This window comes from Miniopterus natalensis, chromosome 10, assembly GCF_054644295.1.
Source record: "Miniopterus natalensis isolate mMinNat1 chromosome 10, mMinNat1.hap1, whole genome shotgun sequence".
NCBI lineage: Eukaryota > Metazoa > Chordata > Mammalia > Chiroptera > Miniopteridae > Miniopterus > Miniopterus natalensis.
In genome coordinates, this window is record NC_142090.1 from 9,001,965 (window position 1) to 9,023,414 (window position 21,450).

Sequence of the window (21,450 nt, forward strand, 5' to 3'; positions counted from 1 at the left end):
CCTTTCTAGCTAGTGGGGGTTATGAAGATGAGTTTAAATCATGGCCGTGAACAAGCAAGACATTCTACAAAAATGCCAGTTGTGACAATGAATGAATTCCCGATCTACACTGAGGTGGGAGACTGCTTCTCTGTGTAGTTGTCCCTCTGTCCCCTGGAGGGCTTGCCTTTTAATGAGGAACCTCAAAGTTAAGAATGCCATGCTGCACAACTCTAGGGACATCCTTTGCATTGCATTCTCTTTTGATTGTTTTAAAAATGAGTGACCAAAGCGTAGAGTAATATTGGTCTCTTCCTGAGATGAATAAACGGCATTTTTTTAGTCATTGTAAATTTACTTTGTTCACTGCTCATCTTTGGCACCTGGACAGTGTGCCTGGCCCACAGTAGACACTCAGGCTTTTATTGAATGAATGAGCATGCTAGGATAATAATTGTTTTTTAAAAAGGAATGTCAGGCTTAGTGGAGGAATTCTGAGCAGAGATTGTTTATGTAATAAGCATTTCTTGAGTACCTGTTGTGTGGGAAATGAAGAACGTGGTCCCACATGGAGTTTATGAAACATTGGCGTCCCTTGTGTTTCGCAATATTGGCTGTTGGCTGGCCATTCTGGTTATCCATTGTTTTATTCAACAAATTTTAATGCTTGCCATGTGCTAGATACTGTCCTGGGCCCTGAGTATGTCTTGGTGACTAAGAGACATGGCTCTCTCCAGGAATGCACAGTCAAATACCTGGGATTTTTGATGGACCCTTCCTAAAATATCAGGTGTCAGGACTGCCAGAGGCAAACTTACCACGCTAATCTTACCTGATTTTTATATTTAACAATTATCCTTGCCATCTGTGTTTGTTTTTTTTGTGTGTGTTTTTTTAAAAATGTATTTTTATTGATTTCAGAGAGAGGAAGGGAGAGGGCTAGAGAGATAGAAACATCAATGACGAGAGAGAGTCATTGATCAGAGAGTCCTGCACGGCCCTCATTGGGGATCGAGCCTGCAGCCTGGGCATGTGCCCTGTCCAGCAATGGAACCTTGATCTCCTGGATCATAGGTGGATGCTCAACCGCTGATCCACGCCGGCCGGGCACCATATGTGTTTTTTCTTCACATTTTCTTTGATTAGGTTAATTTTTTTTTTTCAGTAGTAGGAAGCTTAGAAGTAGACTGGTTTTGCTTTAAATAGATTTGAAGAGTTCAGTTGGGTTATGGCCTTGTTAGCAAGGGAGGGAAAGATACCTGCCCTTGGGGACAGAGGGAGGTGACCTCTATGGTCCCACAGGTGTAGGTTTTGAGGCCCATCCTGTGGATGTCTGAGGGGCACATAAAAAGAAAAGGTAAGATGAATAACAAGATGACAGATGATACTAAGTAAAGATGATTTGCTATATGCTTGCTTATATGGTGATAGGTGAGAAGTATTAACTGTAATTGTTAGGTAAAGGCTCATTGTAGCACTACTAGTAAAGGTAAACTTTGAAATCACTCACATGTCCTTTTTATATTAAAATTGTTATAATTAACCTAAAATTAATTGAGGTTTTATTTTGAGAGGTAGGCCTTCCATTTATTGCTTTTTCCTTGGTATTGGTTCCCAATTCTAATAGTTCATTAACAGGTATTTGCTATTAGAATTAAGTCCAATAGCTAATACATCTTTGTGGTGTTTCTTTGTAGAAAAAAAAGACAGTTCAGGTTCTGTGTCCTCAACAACTACTAACCAAGAGGAGAGTGATCAGATCTGCTTGTACCATATCCGGAAAAGTTGTAGCTTTCAAGGTAAGTCACAGGAAACCCCTTCATCCACATGTGGGTGGGATAACTGCTTTTCATAGTCCCTTCCCCTGTCCAGAGAGGGTCGGGTCTTCTTAATCACGAGCTGGTGTGGCATTCGGTCAAACGAGTTCTGAAGCAATTTTTTGGGGTGTTGGGGATGGTAGGAATTGAGTTTCTAAAAATCAAATTGTAGGTGATTTGGGGGGCCATAACTGTTTGGTTCATGCAGCGAGTTAACCCTTGGTCAGTGTAGCATACGATCACAGATGTGCACAAGACACAGATGCCTAATCTAGTGGGAACAAAGATAAGTGTCCTTCATAAAGGGCGGTCGTAGACTTAGAGATGCCTTAGAAACTGGGGAGGCCTTTCTGAGGAGGAGAGACCTGTGCTTACTTTTCAGGGACGAGTAATTGTTTAAGTTGTGGTTTTGTCTCCATAGTTCCTCTTTTATCAGAAGTAGCAATGATTGTATCTATATGTGTATTTATATTTTTACTAAACCTTTGTTTTCTTCTTACTGCTGTCCTGGGCTTTGGCTGAATGATTCCTTCTCAAACTCGTGACTTCTCTTAAAAACCACCACAACTTATTTCGTTTTCAGTCAAAAATTACCCAAGCAATTCATGAATACTTTCACTTTGTAAAAGAGTCTAACAATACGGAGTAAAGTCTGAAGTCCTCCTTCAGCCTTCTGCAAAGTTAAGCACATGCCATATGGTCATGATATTTGTTTTACATATTTTTCAAGGGATGGGAACCTGTGGCACATTATTTAACCTGCTTCCTTTACTTAACATTGTGTCTTGGAGGTTTTTTCCATGTTAGTTAGTACACATAAGTCCACCTTGTTTGTTTTTTATCCTCACCCGAGGATATTTTTTCCATTGCTTTTCAGAGAGAGTGGAAGGGGGGAGGGGAGGAGAGAGAGAGAGAAACATTGATGTGAGAGAGACACATCCATTGGTTGCCTCCCATGCACACCTCAACCAGGGCAGGGGATCGAACCTGCAACCGAGGTACATGCCCTTGGTGGGAATCGAACCCGGGACCCTTTAGTCTTCAAGCTGACGCTCTAACCACTGAGTCAAACTGGCTAGGGCAAGTCCGCCTTGTTTTTAAAAACAATAGTATAGTATTCAGAGGAGTGTTTCATTGAGCATCTAATTACACATGTGTATTTCCATAGACAGATTTCTGGAAGTGGAATGCTAAGTCAAAGAATATGTGCCATATATACATATACATGTATATTTTAAAAATCAACACTAAGATCTCATTTACACACAATAAAATAAACCCATTTCCAGTGTACACTCTGAGTTTTGGTAGATAGGTATGCCCATGTAGCCATGACTATAATCTAGATATGGAACAGTTCCCTCATTCCAAAAATTTCTCTTATGTCCCTGTACAATTAATCCTCACCACCCCCAATTTTGTGACCCCAGGAAATCCCTGATCTACTTTTTGTTGCTGTAGGTTATATTTATCTTTTCTAGAATTTCTTATAAATATAATCATATAACATGTATTCTCCTATACCATCTTCTCTCACTGAGCATGTTTTTGAGGTTTGGTCGTGCTGGAATATCCATAGTGTTCCATTGTATGGATTGACTACAATTTGTTTATCCATTCAGGTGTTGATGAACATTTGGGCTTCCAGTTTTTGGATTTTTACAAATAAAGCTTCTATAAATCTTCATGTATAAATTTTTATGTGGCTATATGGTTCCACTTTTCTTTGGTAAAGACCTAGAAGTGTAATTACTGGATCATGTGATAAATGTGTGTTTAACTTTATAAAAAAAGAGCCAAGCTGCCTTCCAAAGTGGATATACTATTTTACTTTCCCACCAGCAATGTATGAGCATTCCAGTTGTTCTGTATCCTTGTCAACACTTGTTATCGTCAGCCATTTAAATGTTAGCCATTCTAATAAATGAGTAGTGATAGCTCATTATAGTCCTAACTTGCATTTTCTGATGATTAATGATATTTAACATTTACTTTCATGTGCTTATTGACCATTTGTATGTCTTCTATGAAGTATCTATTAAATCTTTTGCCTATTTTTTATTAGCTTTATTGAGATATTGAGTATAATTCACATACCATACAATTCACCTATTTAATAGTTGTTGTTAATCTTCACCCAAGGATATTTTTCCATTGATTTTTAGAGAGAGTGGAAGGGGGGGAAGAGAGAGAGAGGGAGGGAGGGAGAGGACCGATGTGAGAGAGACATCGATTGGTTGCCTCCCACATGTACCCCAGTGGGGGCCAGGGGTCAAACTTGCAACCCAGGTACATGCCCTTGACTGGGAATCAGTCCTGAGACCCTTTGGTGCCCTCGCCGACACTAACCACTGAGCAACTCCAGCAGGGCAGTAGTTTTGAATATAGTCAAAGAACTGTGCAACCATTACCACAGTCAATATTAAAACATTTCTCACTTCCAAAGAAATCCTGTAGAAGTCACTCCTATTCTCCCCTCCCCTCCAGCTCCTGGCAACTACAGATTTATATTCTAGCTCTATAGATTTGCCTAAATAGTTCATAAAAATGGAGTCATACAATATGTGGTCTTTTGTGACTTTGTGATTTTTGTGATTTTGTGTGTGGTGGTGTTGAGTTTCAAGAGTTTTGAGTATTTATACAAGTCTTTGTCAGATATAGGTATTGAAAATACATTCTTCCAGTCTGTGCCTTTCATGTTCATTTTCTTTGTGGTATCTTTTGAAGAATATAAGCTTTAATATTGATAACCATTGTAATATTTTTTAATGGTTTGTGTTTTTTGTACCTTAAAGTCTTTATTTATTCCAAGCCCTCAAAAAATGTTTCTCCTATGTTTTTTTCTAACAGTTTTATAGGTTTAGCTTTTATGTTTAGATCTATTACTCTTGATCTGTTTTCTCTAATAATTATTTCCTTAGGTACTGATTCTTCTGTGTGAGTTAGCTGAGTGGCTGTATAATTTTTTTCTTTTGTACTGGGTGACTCTTGGCTGTCTGCTCATGTTGATACTCAGAATCTCTGTGCCTGTGGTGGGTGCTGATGCCAGGCTTAATTGATAAAAGGCAATGTCTTGCTTGGTGGGTGGGCTGCTAGCATATATCCTAGGACTGGGGACTTCAGTGACTCATAGGCTTCTCTCTCTGCAGCCCTTACATCTACATTCACAAGTTTCATGGGACAAATAGCAAGGTTGCTGAGCACAGGCAAGGCACTGAGGGAATGTCTGCTCTGATGGGTCCCAGTTACTCCCATTGCTATTGCCTGGGTATCTTCCTTGCTTCTTGTTGCATTGAACTTTGAGTTTGTGAAGCCCCCAAACCTCTCCCACTTCTGTGGTAGCTCTCTTCTGCATACTTTGCATATGTTTTTTGCTCTCCTTTTTCTCTATCAGTTTCTGTCTGTTTCACATTTTTAGGAATTCTTCAGTAAATCTGATCTTTTGTTGGAAGTGCTAGGAGCGAGAGGCCCTGGGGAGTACAGGGAAGGCATAAAGGGAGCAGTTGGCTGAAACCCATAGACCTGGGCCATTCATTATGTGTATATCTGCAGGGGTGGACCTTCAGGGGTGTGAGGGTATGTTGAGGAGAGGTGAGTATATTTGCAGCCAGAAAGATCAATGTATCCTAGAACCAGGCTTCTGACCCATTTGTGATCAAACATGCCTGGGATTGGGATGGTAGAGATAAAGATGGCTCCATTTTTTGGCCTGACCACTACCATCTACCTGCCACATAAATAGCAATGCGTAGTCAGACTTCCACCTGCTGGGATGGAGCCTTTGACCTTCTCATGATCTGCTTCTTTACTATCATGAGATGAAATTCATATATAATGTAACCTGCCAATGTATATCATTTGAAAAATCAGTATAATGCCCTGTTAAACAGGGAGACATAAAAAGGAAAATCTATATGATAAAATACATAGTATTTATAGATCTAACTATTTAGATATGACTATCCTAAAGAAAGACTTCTCTACAAATTTCCAAAATGTTTCCAGGTCAGCATGCAACACCACACTCATTGAGAACCATGGGTCTAGGTCATGCTATCTAATGTCAAAATGTCTTCTTTATATTTTTATTTTAGATAAGTGCTATAAAGTTCATTTCCATTTGCCGTATCGCTGGCAATTCTTGGATGGAGGCAAATGGAAGGATTTGGACAAAATGGAGCTTATTGAAGAGGCATATAGCAACCCTAATAAAAAAAGGTAGGAAATAACGTCACTGTGTCTGCTTTGTGCCTGGGATTTTGTGTGTGGTGTGGGAAGTTTAGACACAGCAGGTTTTAGTTTTGATGGCCTTCACACACACACCCACTCACACACACACACTCTCACACACACACATAGTAAGCAGACTGGTCTGGAGGTGGAAGCTCTGCTGAGAATTGGAAGTTAATGTTCATACTGGAGGTTTGGTGCCTCTGTTTTCCCACCTTCCTCTCCTCTGAGGGAGAAGCTGTGGGGGAAGAAGGTGGTGGCAACAAGTGAGTTCTGAATTATTTGCTGTTGGGACTGATCACTTATATATATCCTCACTGATTAGTGCAGAGAAGCAAGAGGCAGTCATTTGTGAAATTTTAGCTTTTGCCTGTGTAGTCATATGGCTGAACTGCTTTTTATCCAGCCTTTAACTTTCTTATTTTTCTAAGTGTGTCCCAGTATTTTCACTTAGTCAATTCAGAGTAAATGGGGAAGTCCTGGGTAGCTTTATTTTCAAGTACTTATCATGTCTTGGATTGAACTTGCTAAAATGTGTTGCCAAGAAGAGAATTTGAGCCTACTTTTTGAGTGGATAGAATATATTTGTGCTTAGAGTATAATTATGTGCAAATTGCTACTGCAAAGTACGTGAAACAAATTACTCCCCTTAGGAGGATTAAATGGCTCACAAACCACCCATCTCTCACTCTATTCTATTCTGAGGCAAAATTTACACTGTGAAGTGCACAGATATTAAGTGTGTAGTTCAGTGAGCTTGATAAATCATACACTTGTGTAGCCAACACTGATCTAGGTATAGATCATTTTCATCACCCCAGCAAGTTCCTTCTTGTCTCCTTTCAGTAAGTGCCCACCCCCATCAGCCACTGCTGTTCTGATGTGTATCACTGTAGGTTAGCCTTGCCTGTTCTTGACCTACAGCTAAGTGGAACCGTACACTGGACTGTTGTGTCTGGAGTCTCTCAGCACTCTGTTCTCGAGACTCATCCAAGTAGTCTTGTCTCCTGGTTCACATATGCACATACTTCCTCAGGGCAGGTGTTTAGGCATGAAACTGCTGGAGGTAGGCTGGGTCCATCTTCAGCTTTGCCAGGTGATGCCAAATTGTTTTTCAAAGGGATTGTGCCACTTTCCACCTCCATTAGTCTCTAGTGACACGTCTCCCTAAAGTTTGTTTATTGTCTGCCATCTGAACTTTTCCCAGTCTAGGGGTATAACTGGTATCTTTGTCTGCATATCCTATGGGGTGAAGTGTCTCCCCATATGTTTTTTGGCCATTTGTACTTCCTCTGCTGTAAAATGTCTGTCCTAGTAGCTTGTCTATTTTGGCAGGGTTGGGGGAGGAGGTTGTGTTGTGTTTTTATTACTTTAGTTTTAGGAATTTTTAAAGTTTCTGGTTATTAAATGTGTGTTGAAAATATACTCTTCTTTTCAGGTTATCTTTTAATGAAGAGAAGTAGTTTTCCATTTTTTCTTTACTGTTTTATACTTTTTGTATCATAAGAAATCCTTCCTTATCCCAAGACCATAAAGAGATTTTCCTTAAAAAGTCTTAAGGATTGTATTTAATTTCTCCCTGTATGTATGAAGTATGGGTTCAGTTTCATTTTTATGCAGATGAATTACCAGTTTTGCCAAAGCCCACTTGTTGAAAATGTATTTTATTTAAAGATTTTAAAATTGTGGTAAAATATACATAACATAAAATGTACCACTTTAACTATTTTTAAGTGTACACTTCAGTGGCATTAAGTACATTCACATTGTACATTCACCATTAGCCATTTCCAGAAGTTAATTTATTTTTAAACCAATTAAAACAGCCAAATTTGGCAAAATGTTAACACATTTTATAGTTTATTTTCACACTCAGTTGCCAAATATTACATTTTAAAAGTAGGCCATCTCTTCTCCACCAATTTTCAATGCTGCCTGCGTCAGGTGCCAAGTTAGCAAATATACACCCAAGTTCGTGTCTGGCCTCTTCATTTAATTGGTCTGTTTGTATCAATATCACACTGTCTTACCTGGTAGTGCTTTTATTAGTTGCATCTGGTGAGGCAAATTCCCACCTTGTTTTTCTTCATATTGTCTTGATTCTTCTTGGTCTTTTGCTTAGAAACTTGAAAACTTACTCTTTGGTTTCCACAAAAAAATCCTGTTATGACTTTTTAAAATTGAAATTGCATTGACTACTGTCAGTTTGGGGAGAATTGACATCTTTTTTTTTTTTTTTTAAATATATCTTTATTGATTTCAGAGAGAGGAAGGGAAAGGAGAGGGAGAGATAGAAACATCAGTGATGAGAGAAAGTCACCAATAGGCTGCCTCCTGCACGCCCCTCTACTGGGGATCAAGCCCGCAACCTGGGCATGTGCCCTGGCCGGGAATTGAACATGATCTCCTGGATCCTAGGTTGGTGCTCAACCACTGAGCCACACATTTTTTATCTTAAGAAATTTCTAGCCTTCTAAAAATGAGATTAGGATGGTTCCTTTTCTGTTCTCTGAAAAAAATTTATATAAAATTAGAATTCTTTTTTTTTCTTGATTAATCATAAGAATGTCTAAGCCTAATTAATATTTAATTTGTGGGAAGACTTGAATTTCTGATAATTGTTATAGGTCCAATTAGGTTTTCTGTTTTTCTGTGAGTCAGTTTTGGTAAGTTTATTTCCAGGAGTTTGTTCATTTTATTTATTTTCAAACTAATTGTCCTAGTTGTCATAAGGTTGCTTGTGTCTATGGCATTTTTAGTTTTGTCCATTTTACATTTCTTTTTTATTTTAAATTGATTTTAGAGAGAGGAAGGGGGGAGATAAACATCGATGTGATAGAGAAACATCGATTGGTTGCCTCCCACACACACCCTGACTGGAGATCGAACCTGCAACCTGGGGATGTGCCCTTATGGGGAATCTAACCAACCACCTTTTGGTGTACAGGACAACACTCCAACCAACTGAGCCACTCTGGCCAGGGCCCTTTTACATTTCTAATATTTTTTTCCCTCTTCTTTTTCTTGATCAATCTTGCAGAGATTTATTAATTTTACTAATATTTTTCTTTTTTAGAAGAAGTAACTTTTGTCCTTTAAAAATTTTTTTTTATTGATTTTAGAGAGAGAGGAAGTAAGAGGGATAGAGAAATAGAAACATAGATGTGAGAGAAACATCTATCAACTGCCTCCTGCATGCCCCCTACTGGGGATGGAGCCCACAACCCAGGCATGTGCTCTAACTGGGAATCAAACCAGGGACCGCTTGGTTCATGGATTGATGCTCAACCACTGAGGCACACCGGCCAGGCTACTTTTATCCTTTTTTGATCTCATATATTAGGTGACCCATGGTTTATTTCTAAGTGTATTTTAAAATTTGTTTGTGTAATTTCACATGATTTGCATTGTGGTCAGAAATTATAGAGCATATAGTAACAAATTCTTTGAATTTTGTTGTGACTTGCTTTATGAGTGTAGTACATGGTCAGTTTTAGTAAAAGTTCTGTTGTGCTAAAAGTTTTTTTGGATGCAGTTTAGATGAAGTATATTAATTATGGGGTTTAAGTCTTCTATATCCTTATTGATTTCTTTGCTGCTTTAATCAGTTACCCACAGAGGTATGTTAACACTATAAATTTGTCAGTTTTTCATTCTAATTCCATCAATTTTTGTTTCACGTAGTGAAGTGTTGTAAAGCATATACAAGTTTAACATTTTTATCTTGAGTCTGTTAGCAATGTAACATGAATGCTTTTTATTTCTAGTAATGATTTTTGCTTTAGATTTGTTTTGTTTGATACTGGTATAACTATGCCAGCTGCTTTTAGTTGCTGTTTACTATTCTTTTACTTTCAAGCTTTTTCTTCCTGATATTTTAGATATATTTCCTGTAAACATCATAGAACTTATTTTTTCAGTTTGACAATCTTTGTCTTTTAATTAGAAGTTAGTTTACTTACATTTATTGTGATTACTTACACATTTGAATTAATTTTTATTGTCCATCTTGAGTTTTTGCTATTTGACCTGCTTTTTTTATATTTCCTTTCTGTTTTTGGTCTTCTTTTAGATTTTTTTCCTCATTTGATTTTTTTTCTTATCTACTAGTATGTACTGCATATCTGTTCTTTTACTAGTTACTCTAGAAATCTAAACAGGTTCTTTAACTTAGCAAACTTTAACAGTTTAAGCTAATTTATACTTTTGATCATTCCCTCAAACTATGAAAGAAACTTGAACAGTTGGATTCTGAGGTAATTACAGTCAAACTTATTTACTACTTGTATGAATTTGGGCAAATTATTTAACCTCCCTGTATCTCAGTTTCCCCATATGTCAAGTAGATAAAACAATAGTTTCTACATCAAAGAGTTATTTTGCGAATTAAAACATTTAATATATGTAAAACACTCAGAAAAGTGCCAGGCATATAAGATTTGCTACATATGTGTGCTTCTATTTTTTTTTTTAATCCCAGAAGTTGGAAATTAGCATGGCTTTTGCAGTCAGTATTTGCTTCAACTTAAACATTTATTTTGTTTGTGTTCAACATTCCTTTGCCATATATATCCTCTTCGATCATTTTCCTCTTAAAGTTCATCTTCTAGAAGTTGCCTTACTAAGAGTCTAGTGACAAATGTGTTTTTTGTTTGTCTGAAAGTGTCTTTGTTTTCATCCTCATTTTTGAAAGATTGTTTTATTGAGTAATTTCTTTTAGTCCCTCAAAGATTATTCCATTGTTTTCTGGCTTCCATTGCTTCAATTTAGAAGTTAGCTGTAAGTCTAAATGCAGGTATAATAGTTTCCTAGGACTGCCTAAACAGTTTATCATCAACTTGGTGACTTAAAATAACAGAAATTTATTCCATCACAGTTCTGGAGGCTAGAAGTTAGAAATCAGGATGTCAGTAGGGCCACACTTACACAATAAACACTAAGCATATGTTAATTATTGTTATTTTGGCTTCTAAGGATTTCCCTTTCTTGCCAGCTCAGCAGTGCATTTAAAATATTTTTAACCAGCATTTTCTGTGTAGTGAAAAGAATGTCATGATAATGAGTTTGAATTTATTATTTTGCATGGCAAAACTGATCTTACAAAGCAGTCCTCCCCTCTCCCTTGGAAACATTTTTTTTAATGTACATGTCACATTTATGTTCATACCTACCAGCTGAGTGTCTGGAAGACCATGGGTAGAAGCTGAGGGGCTTATATTCATTTGGCTGGTGGAATTTTCAGTGTACCTCTCACATTCTTTTGCAGGGTCCTGTGTGCCGATTTGGTCAGTGTCTTTCACTCTGATTATCTGAACTTTGACTCTATGAAGTTTGGCACTGCCCAGGCTCGCCGCCTCTCTACAGCCTCCTCTGTCACCAGACCTCCACATTTCATCCTCACTACCGAGTGGATTTGGTACTGGACTGATGACTTTGGTTCTTGGCAGGAATATGGAAAACAAGTAAGTGTGATAGAAAGAGGGCAAGTGTTTCCTCCTGAGGGTCCATATGGAGGAGCCCTTCCAAACATGGGCACAAGGATTGTTCTAGGGGGTCAGTGAAAGAGCCAAAGATTTCCATATCTCCTGACTCACCTGCTTTGGTGGGGTGGATTATGACCAGGTTAATGTGGAGTTCATTTGTCTGAGGTTTCATCTTTGAACGATTTAATATCTTTTGGCTCCTGAAATCAGAATGTCTAAAAGTTGTGAGATGACATTTCTTCATTGGTTTTGTTAAATGGGGGTAGAAAGATGCTTCTCTTACTTTGAACAGGTAACTCCGGAGCGAGTGCCCGTGTGTGAGGGAGTGTTTGTATAATAAAGATTAAGTTGGCAGAATAAAGATTAAGGCTTTTCAAAGCTGGCTTTTCACCTTACCTGTAGCAGCAACTTTACAGAAGGCTGGCAAGAATAAAGTAGGTTTATTTCAGTATTGATCCAGAATCTGGATCAAATAAATGCTGCTGTCAGTTACCTGAAGATGTTCATGTGTGGATCAGATTAAAGGGAGTCCCCCGGTCACCTGTAGAGGTGCAAAGTATAGGGAGGTCATTTTTATAGGGACAGCCTCTCCAAAATGGAAATTGGGGTATGTGGTCTAATGGACATTTGTACTTTGGGTTGTGAGAGGCTATGTTCAAGCTTTAGTTTCTTATTCTCAGATGCACTTAGAATGTCTTCCCCGGGAACATTATAGTGAGAGCTTCATGAGGTCAGGGAGCTTTCTCTCTTTTGCCACTGATGTGCTCCATGCCAAGGATGATGCCTGCACCTAGCAGGTCCTTGGGAATAGGTAGGTGTTGGCTGGTTGAAGGACAGAGGTGTTGCCTTAGGCCCATGGGTCAGTTGAAGACTGTCACTCTCAATGGTGGCCTCATGACTTGAGCCTCATTTTTCACGTCTGTTTCTTCTAGTGCCAGCCTCTTCTCACTCCTCATTGGCTGTTCCATCTGTCCCCTTTCCCACTTGTCTCCCCTTCTCAGGCATCCTGGGGTTCCTCTCACCTTTTCTGCCGTGTGGCTTTTTTCAGGGAGGCTCTCTAGTATCACTCTCGGTTTGGCCAGGAGCAGGAGGAGAGAGGCCATGTCTGGCATTGAGGAGGGGAAGAGGGTGACGAGGGTCATACTCCAGGAATTGAATTTATTTGACAACAGCATGGAGGGGTGCATGGCAGATGAGAAACACTTAGCAGTATGTGATAATCTTTTACTTTTTGTTTGGCAACTTGTCTCCCTCTGGGGGACACAAGCTCTCTGGGAGCCTAGCAGGATGACATAGGACCCTAGGGGTAACCCATGAGAAAGTACATTTCTCTGGGTGGCTTCCAAACTGGGCATCATTTTAGGGACTAGGGGCCTTTTTCCTCCAAACATCCCACACTTAGGGTGCTTTTCTTTTCTCCTTCTGCCTCTTTTCCTTTTTTCTCTTAAAATTTTTTTTAATTCCTCACCTGAGGATGTTTTTCCATTGCTTTTCAGAGAAAGTGGAAGGAAGAGAGAGAGAAACATCGATGTGAGAGAGATACATTGATTGGTTGCCTCCTGCATGTGCCCCCTGACTGGGGCTGGGGATTGAGCCTGCAACCGAGGCATGTGCCCTTGTCTGGAATCGAACCCGGGACCCTTCAATCCACAGGCTGATGCTCTAACCATTGAGCAAACTGGCTATGGCTCCCCTTTTTTTCCCTGTGTCACTATTCCTATATGCGGTGTAGTCAGTGCATAACCTTGTTAGAACAGTTGGAGTCTCTGGGGATGACCATGTGGGTTACAGAGGGAGCATAGCCCTGTAGACACCCTGTATGACACACCATGTGCAGGTGGGTACGGGATGCACGTGTATGGAGTTGATGTTCTGCTGCATGGTCTCAGTTTGTACCATCAGCAGGACCACCTCATGAAGTGACCTGTCCATTCTAGCCCTTCTTGCCCACATACCTCTGGTGTCACCCTATATTTGTATTTCTTTCTTAGTTTTCTGCTAATTGCCAGTTCAAAATAGTTTTCTCTTGATTCTCAGAAAAGCTAGGTTCTTTTCTGCCTGAGCAGAGGATGTACCCCCAAATTTCAGGTCTAAGTTACTACTATTGTATTAATTTCCTAGGGCTGCCATGACAAAATACCACAAACTGGGTGACTTAGAACACCAGTGATTTATTATCTCACATTTCTGGAGGCTGGAAATTGAAATCAGGGTGTCTACAGGGCTATGCTCCCTCTGTAACCTATAGGGAATCCTTCCTTCTTCCTAGCTTCTGGTGGTTTGCTGGTGATCTTTGGTGTTCCTTGGCTTATAGATGCATCACTCCTGTCTGCCTTTGTCATCATATGGTGTTCTCCCTGTGTCTTCATATGGTCATCCTCTTGTAAGAACATCAGTCATGTTGGATTAGGGGCCCATCTTAACTAATTATATTTGCAATCACCCTACTTCCAAATAAAGTCACCTTTCTGGGGTACTAGGGATTTGGGGATACAATTAAACCCATAACCTAATCTTGTATATAAAATAATTACTGCTGTTGGCTTACTGAAGTTTCCTACGTTAAACTTGACATCTCTAAGGTGTTGGGCTCCAGGATGCATTACCCCGACCTGTATTCTCATTGGATTATTCTCAACAAGCTTCTCATGTCAATTTACCTTTTCCATTTTTCCCCTTTCCTGTGTTTTTCTCTCCTTTGATCTAAAAGCCCTGCAATTACCTTCATCCTTTTGTACCTGAACAACTCATCCATCTGCTTGGAAGGAAAGACCCCCATTTATTCCTCCAGTTGCCAGAATCTGATTTCTCTTCCCATTACCGTTCATCTGGTCACTATTCAGGGGTGCTTTCAGGAGGTGAGACCCAGCCAGATGCAGATGCTAGCAAGGGGCAGAGGCTCAGGTTCCAGATTCCATGGCACTTCCAGCCTTTGTCCAGAGTGTTGCGCATTCCTTCCTCACTCTCCTGGCGTCTTGCTTCTCCCACATGTTCTTCATGGGCTTCTTTTCCACTCCCCTTGGTGAGTGTTGGGGTTTCCCAGGGTCTAACCCTCACCCCCATTCTTCCCATTTGTGTGTTTGCAGTGGTAACCACATCGATCCTTCTGACAGTGGTGCCCACCTCGAGTGAGCTCTATCTCTGTCTCCAGACCAGATTCTTCTTCAAACATCAGACTTATATATCCAGACACTTGCCTCATATATACATATATATATATGTGTATATATATATATATACACACACACACTTTTTTTTACATTTTTGTTTAAAGTATTAATAGATGTCCCTTTTTCTCCCCAGTGACCCATTCCACCCCGTCCCACCCCCCTCCCCAGTCTGTCTCCACACCATTATCCGTGCCCTTGGGTTGTGCATATATGCATATAAATTATTTTGTTAATCTCTCCCACTCCACCCACCCGCCTTCCTCTGTCCCTCTGAGATTCATCAGTCTGATCCATGCTTCCATGTCATTGACTCTATTCTGTTCATCAGCTTATTAAGTTCTTTAGATTCCACATTTAAGGGAGATCATGTGATGTTTGTCTTTCTCTGCGTGGCTTATTTCACTTAGTATAATATTCTCCAGGTTCATCCATCCTGTCCCAAAGGGTACGAGGTCCTTCTTCTTTACAGCTGCATAGTATTCCATGGTGTAAATGTCCCACAGCTTTTTTATCCACTCATCTACTGATGGGCACTTGGGCTGTTTCCAGATCTTAGCTATTGTAAACTGTGCTGCTATAAACATAGGGGTGCATATATTTTTTCTGATTAGTGTTTCAGGATTCTTAGGATATATTCCTAAAAGTGGGGCCGCTGAGTCAAAAGGCAACTCCATTTTTAATTTTTTGAGAAATCTCCATATTTTCCATAGTGGTTGCACCAGTCTGCATTCCCACCAGCAGTGTACTAGGGCCCCCCTTTCTCCACATCCTTGCCAGCACATGTCATTTGTTGATTTGTTGATGGTGGCCATTCTGACAGGTGTGAAGTAATACCTCATTGTGGTTTTAATTTACATCTCTCTAATGATTAGCGACGTCGGACATTTTCTCATGTGTCTCTTGGCCATCTGTATGTCCTCTTGGGAGAAGTGTCTGTTCAGGTCCTTTGCCCAGTTTTTAATTGAATTGCTTGTCTTCCTCTTGCTGAGTTGTATGAGTTCTTTGTACACTTTTGAAATTAGCCCCTTAGCAGATGTATCCTTGGCAAATATGTTTTCCCAGATCATGGGGTTCTTTGTATTTTGAGGTTGTTTTCTTTTGCTGTGCAGAAGCTTTTTAGTTTGATGCAGTCCCATATGTTTATTTTTTCTTTTGTTTCTCTTGCCCTAGGAGATGTATCAGTGAAAATTCCACTACGTGGGATGTCTGTGACTTTATTGCCTATGTTTTCTTCCAGGATTTTTATAGTTTCGTGACTTACATTTAAGTCTTTTATCATTTTGAGTTTTTTTTTGTGTATGGTGAAAGTTGGTGGTCTAGTTTCATTTTTTTGCATGTACCTCTCCAATTTTCCCAGCACCACTTATTGAAGAGACTGTCTTTACTCCATTGTATGCTCTTGCCTCCTTTGTCAAATATTAACTGATCATACTGGCGTGGGTCTATTTCTGGGGTCTCTGTTCTGTTCCATTGATCTATGTGTCTGTTGTTGTACCGATACCAGGCTGTTTTGATTACAATGGCTTTATAGTACAGTTTGATATCCAGTAAAGTGATTCCTCCCACTCTGTTCTTTTTTCTCAAGATAACTACCTGCCGGATATTTCTGCAGTACTTTTGTTTTTTGTTTCAGTTGCTGTGCTAAGTGCCCTGCGTGCCTTATTTAAATTATTTTCTAACTCTTTGGGGATGGTATGATTCTATTGTGTAATGATATGAGTATGATTTAAATACTGTTATTTTTCCTGTTACAGAGTTGAGATAATTGAGGTTCAGAGAGGTTAAAATAACTTGCCAAGGTTATGAGTAAACAGGTTTGGGGCCAGAACTCAAACTCAGTCCCTCCCCAAATCTTAAATATCCTGTAGGTAATTGTAATGAGGATGAGAGATCAAAATGGAAAATTGAAAAAATAGAAGAGCTCTCCAAGGGATCAAAAAAAGAAAACAAGGAGGGCTGCCCACTGAGTAAAGGTTGGTGGGAACAAGACTCAGTAGAGAAGAGGCAGCATCGCTCAGGCTGTCCAGTCAAGCAGCATTAGAGAGTTCACTGTTGATGTTTCACTTCATTTGAATGCTGTATCATCCATTATGAGTAACCAGATGCCCTTTCCTCACATTGCTCCCATTGTGGTTATCCTGGGTAGCAGCACCCAATAGAAGACTTTGTTTTCCCAGACAGCTTCTAGGAAGCAGTTGTGTTGTCTTTTGTTCCGTGCCTCCTCCTCCTACCATATCCCTGCTCTTGTCATGGCTCCCGCATGACAGTTAATACCACCGTGGGAACGTCTGCCACGTGGCAAGGTCAGCTCCAGTGTCTGTCTTCATCATTGTAGATTCTTGCCTTCATGAAGTATCTGGTTTTTTGCCTCACAGGGCATGGAGCACCCCACAACCACTGTCAGCAGCAGCGATTTGGAGAAGGCCTACCTGGCATACTGTGCACCAGGGTCTGACACCCAGACAGCGATTCTCAAGTTCCAGGCTGGAAAACACAAATACGAATTAGACTTCAGAGGTATTTACTGACCCACTGCCCTCACTCAGCAGGGCCTGGCCATCTGTTGGCTGTGCCTCTTCCACATTAACCCTGGACAAGCTCTGTACACACATTGAGGGCCAGGAAAAAAAGGAAGGGTGGTTTTTGCTTTGAAATGCTTCCCATCTGGAATGGGAGACAGACCTGTAAATAGGTGATGCCAGTCCAGCAGAATCAAAGAGAAGCTGCCTGAAGGAGTGGTGAGGGGTAGGAGAAGAGCACCCTGAGGAGGGGACAGGAGCCCAGACTGGAGGAACAAGCGGGGTCAGCATTTGTGCAGTGGTGGTTGTCCTATTGGCCATGGCTGAGTCCCTCTGTGTCTAAGGATTAACCTTAGTCCCCGACAAGTGTCATAGTGGTTCTGCTATGCAGGTTTGCCTCATACTCCGCAGCGTGGCAATGTTAATATCATCTTTTCTATAGGGGCCTTTGGCATAGGGCTGGCTGCCAGGTTAAACGTGGTAGACACATACATTAATTAAAAGTTGCAGGGAAACATATTTTTTGTATACTCATAGTGACATAAAACTGGGCCTTAAATTATTTGTCCCTTTTGCCTTGACAGACAGAAGCAGGCTAAGCACTCTGACCAGGTCTTCCAGTGACTGATTTATGAGGATTTTCATTTTTATGTTTTAGTTTTTCTGTAATTTCTCTTAAGCCATTTCCAGATGGATTTATCAGTCCAGCCTTGTTTGATTCATTTTGCCTTTAAATTCACATTTTAAACTCTGAATTCTCTGAATATTCAGCATTTTTAAAGGGAGTTAACGTGGGCTTTCTTTTCAATGCAGTTGATTGTTTTCTCTGTTTTTGTGGACCTTTATTCTTTGTGGAAGGCAGCAAAGTGTTGCCTGTTTTTAGCCAGTTTTTGCATGTGGTTTTGTAGCATTGGTGGTTTTGCTTAAGGTAGAATGGCTGCTGCCTTGATGGGCCCTTACAGGGATCCTGAAGTGCCTACTACTCTTCAGTGAGAACTGCTTACCAGCTTTTAGCGTCTCTTGGTGAACACCAACCAATCCAGTCTGGTAAATTGCAAGTTCCCCAAAAGGTACAGTGAGAGACATGCAAAATAATAAAAGTGAGGACTGCCCTGAAGATCAAGTTTATATAACTATCACCCGTTTGATTGCTGCTGTGTGAAATATTTGTTAAAATATCTGGGGAATATAAAAACAAACCAAAAATGTCACATGCAATCTTTTTTTTTTTTAAAATATATCTTTATTGATTTCATAGAGAGGAAAGGAGAGGGATAGAGAGATAGAAACATCAATGATGAGAGAGTCATTGATTGGCTGCCTCTTGCATGCCCCCGACTGGGGATCAAGCCCGCAACCTGGGCATGTGCCCTGACCGGGAATTGAACCCTGATCGCCTGGATCCTGGGTCGACGCTCAACCGCTGAGCCATACCCAGCTGGGCGTCAGATGCCATCTTGATCACTCAACCTAGGCCACACTTCAGGGAACAGAATATAAAGTCAGGTGAGGGTAGGTAAGAAGAGTACACGCATGCAGTTGACTGCAAACTGCAGGAAAATCATGTTCACCATCGACTGCCTCAAGCTCACCTGGGTAGACACAGTTTTTTGTTGTTGTTAATAGATAACAGAAACCACAGAAGAAGCTTGAGATGAGTTAACTTCTCTCCTTAAAACCTCACTACTAGGTATAATGAAAGCAAGTTTCAGACCCAAATCTGCCACTTACATTTATTAACTAAATATTTATTAGGAAGCAAGTACATTTAAGAAACACACAACAAGCCAAGTGACTTGTTCTCTAGGATTGAGGAAGAAACTCAGCTGCCGTTTTAGGGACTCTTGTTATAAAGGAGTCACTCAAAGCAAATGCCAAGATTCTGGTGTTTGTTACCTGGCATCAGTCAGACAGAATCCCCATAGACAGGGCAGGCTTAGGGATTTAACCTCGTGTATCCTCTTTAAGGGTAAATTAGGGAAAAGGCCTCACTTTACCCTGTCTGTGGAAGGATAGGGATTGAGTGCCACATATATTTAGCCAGTCCCCATGTCTTGAATAACTTCTAAATTTCACCATTTAAGACTCATCACAATGTTAGTGAATAGGTCAATAAAATTTGTATGCTAATTAGCAGAATATTGAGAAGTTGAACAGTGGGTAACAGAAGGGGTTGTGGTAGCAGGGTCTGGATTGTGGGCTCCCATTAGAACATGGGGGAATCTCCAGGAGTGCCTGATCTTGATGACCATCTGGGAGGTAGCATAGGGGACACACATCTCAAATGTAGTAAGATAAGTTACAGATATATACAAATTAATATTAAAATGCTTTTTAAGTGAAAAAAATCACTTTTATACTCTAGGTGCAGAAAGTAAGACTTGACAGGGTTTTCTTGGTAGGTGAGGACATGTAATCTAACTTGTAGGAGGCATTCATGGTTTTTCAACTCAAAGGGTGGTGTCCCTTTCACACTCAGGATGAATCTGAGGATCTTAGGGATGGATGTAGGACAAGAAATTTGTTTATTAAAGACGGTACAGGTTTTATAAGATTGAGAAGTACTGCACTGCTATAGAGTCAGTTTACTCTAACAAAGAAAAATTGTAAGAGTAAAATTATTATATTAACTCTAAATTCCACTGGCTCAAGATGTGATAATTCGGTCTCAGGCTGGGCTGAAGCTTTTTTATATCCAAACTGGGAAAAATTGCTAAGCAAAATAATAGTTTAAACAAGATTGGAAGGAACAATTTAAAAGCACTCATGTATAATTGGTATGTGAATTACTAATCATTCATATATTCATTAAACCCAGTCTCCTAAGGATTCCTATTTTCTTTATGAATATTTGAAATGGGTAAAACTGCCTTATTTTTAACAGACTGGTTCTGGGCTTTATATGTTTGGATTAGCTTTTTAACCCATTTAATTTGTTTATAAAACACTACCATCCTGTGTGTATGTGTTTGATTATTTATGTATTTATTTTTATTTTTCAGTCTTTATTCAGAGAAACCTGGTCTATGGTACATTCAGAAAGGTTTGTCGGAGACCCAAATATGTGTCTCCTCAGGATGTGAAGGCAAAGCAAACCTGGTAAGTGGCGTTTAGGGAACTTGTCACTTACTGTGTGTATCAGTTGGGGTGTGCTCTGCTGAGTACAGAAAACCTCAGACTGGCTAAAACATTAAAGAGGTTTGTTGGCTGTGTAACTGAGTGTCCCCAGCACTCTCTGTGTCTGAGTGTTGTGGGCCTGGCCCTTGATCTTTTTGAGCTTTTGCTATTATAACTCCACGAAGGATGATTTGGTGTATGTGTTGATTCATATTCATGGAGGTGGGTCATCAGATTAGAGTCCTAAAAGGTCAATGCAGGTTCCCCTTCATGGGGTTGAACCATTATGCACTCATCCCACAGTGCATGAGGTGCCAATTTCCCTTGGCTTTGCGAACAGAGTGGTCAAGCTCTTAGATTTTTGCCATTTTCTTTTTTTTTAAATATATCTTTATTGATTTCAGAGAGAGGAAAGGAGAGAGAGAGAGAGAGAGAGAGAGAGATAGAAACATCAATGATGAGAGAGTCATTGATCGAGCCCACAACCCGGGCATGTGCCCCGACCGGGAATTGAACCCTGATCGCCTGGATCCTAGGTCGACGCTCAACCGCTGAGGCACTCCTGGCCGGGCGATTTTTGCCATTTTCATAAGTGGGAAAGGGTATATCAGTGCATTTTCATTCGCTTTCTTTTATAAGTACAGCTTACTGTTTTTTCCGGACATGTAAGAGCCATTTGCCTTTCTCTTTCTGTGGGCTATTTGTGTGTTTGTCTATTATTCTATCAACCTTTTGGTATATTTCTTAAATAGAAGAGCTTTTTTATCTCTTAGGGAGATGAACCTTTGGTTTGTTATATAAATTGTAAATATTTTCTCTTGGTTTATTTGTCTTTTGGCTTTGTTTATGAAGTATTTTACCATGCATGTTTTATTTAAATGTATTGCTCTTTTCTATGTATTGCTTCTGGATTTAGAATTTTGGTCAACTATGATTGCTCCTACTTCTGGAATTCATTTTTGATTCTTTCCATCTCCAGAGCCTACCCTAGGAACAGTTTGGAAAAATCTGTCTCTTCTGAGACTGGATCTTTTTTATCATCCCTATAACTTAGTCTTCATGGGGCCATAAGCAGATGCCACACATCAGAAATAAAAGTGGCTATTTTGCTCAATTTCAGACTCAGGTATGAGTG

General features: G+C 40.0%; 1 protein-coding gene across 1 annotated transcript in view; it reads left to right on the plus strand.

The window, feature by feature from the left end:
• The window catches only part of PARP12 (poly(ADP-ribose) polymerase family member 12), a 38,238-nt gene that overhangs the window by 8,083 nt on the left and 8,705 nt on the right, over positions 1 to 21,450 (plus strand). The window contains exons 4-8 of the mRNA XM_016205061.2: positions 1,677 to 1,778; positions 5,891 to 6,014; positions 11,293 to 11,488; positions 17,055 to 17,196; positions 20,201 to 20,297. Of these exons, the coding sequence (XP_016060547.2) occupies positions 1,677 to 1,778; positions 5,891 to 6,014; positions 11,293 to 11,488; positions 17,055 to 17,196; positions 20,201 to 20,297 (661 nt within the window). The remainder of the gene's footprint in view (positions 1 to 1,676; positions 1,779 to 5,890; positions 6,015 to 11,292; positions 11,489 to 17,054; positions 17,197 to 20,200; positions 20,298 to 21,450) is intronic.